The sequence below is a fragment of the Penaeus vannamei genome, chromosome 35, assembly GCF_042767895.1.
Source record: "Penaeus vannamei isolate JL-2024 chromosome 35, ASM4276789v1, whole genome shotgun sequence".
In the NCBI taxonomy this organism is placed as follows: Eukaryota; Metazoa; Arthropoda; class Malacostraca; order Decapoda; family Penaeidae; genus Penaeus; species Penaeus vannamei.
The window spans coordinates 19950563-19958062 of NC_091583.1; the positions used below are offsets into that span (position 1 = coordinate 19950563).

General features: G+C 46.7%; 1 protein-coding gene across 5 annotated transcripts in view; it reads left to right on the top strand.

Moving 5' to 3' along the window:
- Positions 1 to 7500, top strand: part of Ubr3 (Ubr3 ubiquitin ligase) — a 211345-nt gene that overhangs the window by 22400 nt on the left and 181445 nt on the right. For all 5 annotated transcript variants that reach the window (XM_070114080.1, XM_070114079.1, XM_070114083.1 and 2 more), the window contains exon 3: positions 601 to 724. In XM_070114080.1, the coding sequence (XP_069970181.1) occupies positions 601 to 724 (124 nt within the window). The remainder of the gene's footprint in view (positions 1 to 600; positions 725 to 7500) is intronic.

Sequence of the window (7500 nt, forward strand, 5' to 3'; positions counted from 1 at the left end):
CCCATCTCACTCCCTCCTCTCCTCCCCATCTCGCTCCCTCCTCTCCTCCCCATCTCACTCCCTCCTCTCCTCGCCAGTTCACTCCCTCCTCTCCTCCCCATCTCACTCCCCATCTCACTCCCTCCTCTCCTCATTCAATCCCCTCCGTCTCCCTCCCCCTTCGCCCCTCCTCAATTTTTTAGTCATTAACATCGATCCTTTCATGGTCGTGTTCTGTTTTATCGACCCTATGTTTTCGTGATATATGGTCTGACGCGCTACGATCTAAGAATATAAAATGTGCCTGATGTACATACCTATGTAAATCGGTTTGTTTTATGTGTAGCCTATATTAACTATGTATGTGTATGTGTCTACTGTATGTTTATTTGTTGGTGAATATTATGATTTTTTAAATTCTTTATCATTATCAGTAGTTGTTTTTCGTAATTTAGAGAATGACCACAAAAAGGATTGGGAAATAAACTGATATTGATAATCATTACGGCGGCGTGTTCGTATCAGATCATTAGTTTTGGTCATGATGATGCAACCGGTTTTCACTATTGATGTCTCATGGCTCCCCACGACCCCCAATGACACTCGGTCCTTCCTCAACAGGTGCTGCCGGAGCTACTGGACCTACTACTCAACCCGGCCATGCGCATCAAGAACTGGGACACCATCGACTGGCTCAAGTGGCTCATGGCCGCCGGCCGCACACCTGACGACTTCTTCAATACAGGTGAGTTTCGTCGGCCAACGTCGATCGGTCCGCCCGGCCGCCGCCGCCGCTGCCGCCGCTGCTGCTCCGCCGAGCCGCTACCTGGGTCCGCTCGCCCGTCTGCGCGTTTTTTCTTCTCCTTTTCTTCTTCTTTCTTCTTTCTCTTCTTTTGCTGCTACTTTTCCTCTTTTTCCTTATCCTTTTCCCTCCTCTTCCACCTCCTCATTTTCATCTTTATCCTAATCCTTAGCCTCCTCCTCCACGCCATATTGTTTTCTTTCTTCTTCCTCCTCCACCCCTCCTCTTCCTCTTTTCCCCCTCGCTTCTTCTCCTCCCTCCATACCCCTCCTTCCTCCTACTTTTCTTTTTCCCCCTCCATACCCATCCTTCCCCCTCCTTTTTTTCTTTCCCCTCCATACCCCCTCCCGCCCCCGACCGCTTCCTCCCTTCATCTTTCTGACCTGTCATCTCCCCCAGCGCCCCTTGTAATGCTCTAGTACATCTGCGTCGACGAAGTATGCAGAAAATTTCCTTTATTTTTTGCGTTTTTTTAGGGTTATTTTTTGCCATTTTATCTGTTCTGCGATGTATGTTCATTTGTCTGACTGACCGCACGTGTTCGTTGATGCCGATGTTTTTTTGTAGGGTTGTAGTAGATGATGATGGGGATTAGAGAGGGAAAGAAGGGATGGAGAAAGAAGGGGTGGAGAAAGAAATGGTGAGTGAGGAAAATGAGGAAGGAGAAAGATTGAGAAAACGGTGGAAATTTGAGATGAGGATTAGGGAAGAAGGTACAGAAGGAGGATGGAGGTGGGGCAGAAGATAGAGAATGAGAATGGGGAATACGAGAAAGATAGGAGTAATAGGGGTAAAATTAGGATGTAAGAGAAATATGAAAGATTGAGAAGAAGGTTCGGGACGATGAAGAAGTTGCCATATAAGACAGAAAGCAAAGGAAGATACGGAGTAAAGGAGAGAAAGAGAAGGGATTATGATTAAAAGTGAAAGAGATCGGGAAAGGGAAATAGGAATAAAAGAAAGAGAAAAACAAAAGTAGGAAGAAAAGAGGGAAAAGAGAAAGGGAAATACGAGTAAAGGTGCCGTCACACAAGCACTTTTTCCGTCAATTTTTTGACAATTTTCTGAAATTTTGTCCATTTTTGAGCGAATTGTCGATTCTCCAGTCAGACGATAATGATCGTTTCCGTTTGAAAACCTTTCCGTCAACTTTTTCAGCCAAGCATAGTCAGATCAAGAGCTATATTCGAGAATGTTTGTATATAATTTAAATAAAATTGTCAAAAAATTGACGGAAAAAGTGCTAGTGTGACACGGCCTTAATAGAGAAAGGGAAAGGGAAATATGAGAAAAAGGGAAGTAGGACTAAAAGAGAGAAAGAGAAAAGGGAAATAAAAAATAAGGGAGAAAAAGAGAGAAGGGACACCGGAATAAGGGGGGGGGGGAGAGACAGAAAAATGAAAGGGAACAGGATCGAGGAGGAGAAGGCAGGCGGGCAAAGCGGCCCCTTCAAGCATGTCTGTCTGGGGCTCGGGTCTTACCTATAAACAGAAGAAGTCTGGCGCGGCACTCGGGTCATCCATTCGGAGAAGACGGCGGCCATTTGACAACATCCAGTCTCTTCTGGCTGTGTTCGGTCTCCGCCGCCCGGTTCCTCTTTTTTATCTTTCTTTCATTTCGTTGTTTTGTTGTTGTTTTCTTTCTTTTCCTCCGTTTTGTTGGTTTTCCTTTCTTTCGTTTCTCCGTTTTGTTGGTTTTTCTTTCATTTCCCCGTTTTGTTCTGTTTTGTCATTTCCCTGTGCTTTAGTTGTTTTTCTTTCATTTCCCTGTTTTGTTTTGGTTTTCTTTCATTTTTCGTTTGCCCGTTTTTTTTTCTTTATTTATTTTCCCCTTTTTTCTTGTTTCTTTCATTTCCACATTTTTTCCGTTTTCATCTATTTCCCCCAGTTTTTTTTTCTTTAACTTCCCCTTTTTCTCTTTTTCCATTTTTTCGTCACTGCTTTGTTCCCATCTACTCCTATTCTTCGCTCGTGGGTTATTCTGTTCTGTTCCTTCTATGCATACGGCCATTCCAGTTATTTGTATGCAAGGTATTCATCTGTTGCTGTGGCCCCCCTTTCTCTCTCTGCCCTTCTCTTTCAGCCCTCCTTTTTACCCTTTTTTGTCTGTCATACTTTCTTTTTCCTTCATATTTTCATCCCATCCTCCTTTCTTCTTCCCCCCTCTTCCTTCCTCCTTCCCCCTCCGTCCTACCTCCACCCTCCTCCTACCTTCCACTTTTTTCCTCCACCCTCCCTCCCTACCTTCCACTTTCTTCCTCCGCCCTCCCTCCTACCTTCCACTTTCTTCCTCCGCCCTCCCCTCCTACCTTCCACTTTCTTCCTCCGCCCTCCCTCCTACCTTCCACTTTCATCCTCCGCCCTCCCTCCCTACCTTCCACTTTCTTCCTCCACCCTCCCTCCTACCTTCCACTTTCCTTCCTCCACCCTCCCTCCTACCTTCCACTTTCTTCCTCCACCCTCCCTCCTACCTTCCACTTTCTTCCTCCACCCTCCCTCCTACCTTCCACTTTCTTCCTCCACCCTCCCTCCTACCTTCTTCCTCCTTCTTCCTTCTTCCTCCACCCTCCCTCCTACTTCCCCCCCCACCTATGCTTTCTCCCTCCGCCTACAGACCTTCAAACAAGCAGACGGTTAGATTCTCGATTGAACTAGTAGGGGGCGAGTTCTGTTTACTAGCTAGAAAGTAGTTTTACCCAATAAGAGGGGCGATGGGGTAGAGGCGGTTTTTTCTTCTTCTTCCTTTTTTTCTTTTTCTTTTTTTTCTCTCTTCTTTGACAGGTTTTCTCTATCGGATACGAATCAGGGGCGCGGCGAGACCAGGTGTTAATTGGCGATGAGCTTCGGGTTATTTTGCCCCGTGACGCGCGGTCTTGTTGTTGTTGGTGGCGGCGTCTCCCTCGGATTTTTGTTTATTATTGTCATCTCCTCTTGTGCCATTGTTGTTCGTGTGCATGAATGTTGCATCGTGTTTAATCCTTCCGGTTGAAATCGGAGTCGGGGGGTGAGTTTTTTTCCCCCGTTTGAACATGCATAGGATGTCCTTGACTGTATGCAAGGGCGGAGGTAGAGAGTTGAGAGGGTAGATGATAGGGGGAAGGGGGAAGGAGATAAGGGGGTAGGGGGTTGGTAGAAGGGGGAGGGAGATGGGTGTAGGGGGTTGGTGGAAGGGGGATGGGGGATGGGGGTTGGTAGAAGGGGGAACGAGGATGGGGGCAGGTGGTTAGTAGAAGGGGGAAGGGATAGAGGGTAGGGGGAAGGATGACGGGAGAGGCCGTGCATGTGTAGGGTGATGAGTCAGCCAGTTATCGACTCGGGTAGATTGATGCGGCATGGCAGGTGGCGAGGCAGTCCAGCCGACAGGTCATCGTCATCAGCAGCGGCCGCTATGGGTGGAGGTGGCGGGGTGCGGCACATGGGGGGATTGCCCCTCCCTCTCTCCCGCTCACCCCCCTCACTTACCCACTTTTACCTTTTCCCCTCTCATTCTCATTATCATTATCGCTCTTCTTTTTTCTCTTCCTTCTCTTATTTCTATTTCTTGTATTTCTTTGTTTTTTCCTCCTCCTCCCTATTTTCCCTCTCCCCCCTCTATTTCCCTTCGTCCTCCATCCCCCGTTCCCCACGCTTGCTTTAGTGTTCTTGCAATCCCTCCCTCTACCCCCTCCCTACCTGATTACTTGTCGGTTATTCCGTTGCATTTTCAGGAAGAGTTGTAAAATGTATGCGAACAGGGAAACGAGTCATTCCACGATGACGCACGCCAGGGACAGGACAGTTGAACCAAAATTATAATGGAGAGTCATTGGCGTCACGGAGTCACAGGCGACATTCAGAATCATAGTTTCACCGAGAGCAGTGGTCGTCTTGAAGAGTTATATTCATCACGGACAGTCATAATCATCACGGAGACCCATAACCGTCATGATGAACCATAGCCGTAAGAGAGATAAATATAGTCATCAAGGAATTCATGGTTGTCACGGAAAGCTATTGTCGCCTTGGTGTCATAGTGTCACGGAGGAACGTCGTCACCACGGAGGGTCATCCAAAGATTCTTGATCGGCGTGGAGAGTCCTGGTCGTCACAGCGAGTCGTATCATTTCGTAAGAGTCATAGTAGTCGTGGAGGATCACAGGTCGTGACCAGACATCATTTTCACCGTGGGAGACGAATAAAAAGTGGTCTTGACGATTTTACTAGCGTTGCCTTGACTGCCCTGTCTTCGCTTTCGAAGGTCAATCAGATCCTCCGATTTCCCGACTGGAGTTCGCGAGGCAGTTTATCAGATCGCGCGCGAGGCTTCGGTGACACTGATTTCCTTATTTGTTCTTTGATGTTTGTTTTTAAAAAGTGACCCACATGGGGTTGTTGTGTGGAGGAGGCGGAGAAGAGACAAGACAGAGGAGAAAGAGGGGAAGAAGGAAAAGGTGATGAAGAAGGAAAAGGTGGGGAAGGAGATGAAGAAGGAGAAGGTGGGGGAGGAGATGAAGAAGGAGGGCGAGATGGTGGAGGAGAAAAAAGAGGAGACGGAGGAGAAAGAGGGGAAGAAGGAAAAGGAGAAAGTGGGGGAGGAGATGAAGAAGGAGGGCGAGATGGTGGAGGAGAAGAAAGAGGAGACGGAGGAGAAAGAGGGGAAGAAGGAAAAGGAGATGATGAAGGAGAAGGAAATGAAGGAGACGGTGAAGAAGAAGGAGAAGGATACGGAGAAGAAGAAGGATAGGATGCGAAGAAGAAGATAAATAATGGGAGAAGAGAAGTTAAACTATTTGTTTATAAGATCGTCACCCAGAGCCTCGAGGGACGGATATTTCCTTGTTCGCTAATATTATGTGGGTGAAAACATGAGTAACCGGTATTTGCTGTGTATATTCATTTTGCCATGAGTCAGTAGACGAAGAATGAGAATAAGAATAATGATGATGATTATGATAATGGTGATAGTTATAATTATGGTGATGATGATGATTGTGTTGTTAATCACACCCATAATAATAATGATGATAATAGCCAAAAATTATATTAATGATGATGATAATTGTACTAATGATAATAAGGATAATAATGATGATGGTGATGATGATAGTGATCATATTTTTAATAAAACAAATATGATAATGTTAGTAATAATGATAATAATATTGATAATAGTATTAATGACAAAGATGATAACAATAATGAAAGAAAAAGAAATAATAATAATGATTCGTTTATCTGATCATCGCAGATCGCCAAGTAACTGACCTTCCAGTTTGACCCACCCTCTGACCTTGCCTTTGACCTTCCCTCTCTCGAACCGCACCTGAACTCGACAAAGGGTAGTCAGTCACATGACGCATGCTGATTGCGCACGGGCGTTGCATGACTGAGCACTTGGTACAGCGGCAGTGCGTGTTCTTAGCTAAGGACGTCGAGTCTGGGTTCGGGCACTTGTGAAGGATGGCCGTCCTTCGAGAGGGAGTGGTGAGGGAGTCCTACGGAAGGCGCTGGTTTCCTTTTTTTTTTTTTTTTTTTTTTTTTTTTCTCTCTCTCTCTTTTTCTTTTCTTTTCTTTTCTTTCTTTCTTTCTTTCTTTCATTCTTTCTTCTTTGTGTGTATGTGTATGCATGTAGACATATGATTTTTATTTATTCAGAGAGAGAGAGAGAGAGAAAATGAGGGAGGGGAGAGGCGGGAAGTATAGGTATAAATCTCTCTCTCTCTCTCTCCCTCTCTCTCTCTCTCTCTTTCTCTCTCTCTCTCTCTCTCTCTCTCTCTCTCTCTCTCTCTCTCTCTCTCTCTCTCTCTCTCTCTCTCTCTCATTCACACACACACATACACGCACACACACACACACACACACACACACACACACACACACACACACACACACACACACACACACACACACACACACACACACACACACACGCACATGCACACGCACACACGGACATGCACACGCACACACGGACATGCACACGCACACACGGACATGCACACGCACACACGGACATGCACACGGACACACACACACGCACACGCACACACACACAAACCGACAGACAAATAAACAGACAGGCAAACTAGGAACAGCGATAAGCAGCGTGGGAGACCGACAGAAGACACGTGAAACGGGCGCATCGCCGCGGCCAAACATTCACCAGAAGGCTGCCCACCAACGGCGTGGGCATGGGCGCCGGGCGTGGTGAACAAACATTTGCTGTAGGAGGACACTAGTGTGGGTTGGTCGGTGTTATTTTTTTTTTCCTTCTCTTCCCTGTGACTGTTTGTTTGGGATACGTGAGAGTCGGCCTTCGCTTCTTCCCCGCCCCCTCCACCATCTCCCTTGCTTCCTCCTCTACCTGTATTCCTATTTTTTTCGGTCTTCTTCTCTTTCCTCTTCACATTTGCTCTTTACTTCTCCCCTTTCTTTCCCCCCTTCCCTCTCTTTCATCTCCTCTCCTCTCCCTCTCCTGCTCCTTCCCCCCCCTCCTCCTCTGGCTCCTCATTCCCTCATCTTACTCTTTTCCCTCTCCCTTCTTTTCTTCTCATCTCCCCTCTCCCTTTCCTTCTCTTCCCCCCCCCCCCTGCCTGCCGTGCCTCCCTCTTGCCGACCCTTTCCTTGATTGGATGCTTCTCGATGATTCTTGGAACGTTGGTTGGGTATGAACTTGATGCGTGAGATTAATGTGTATAATAAAAATACTCTTATAAGTAATCCTTGGAATGAGATAATGAG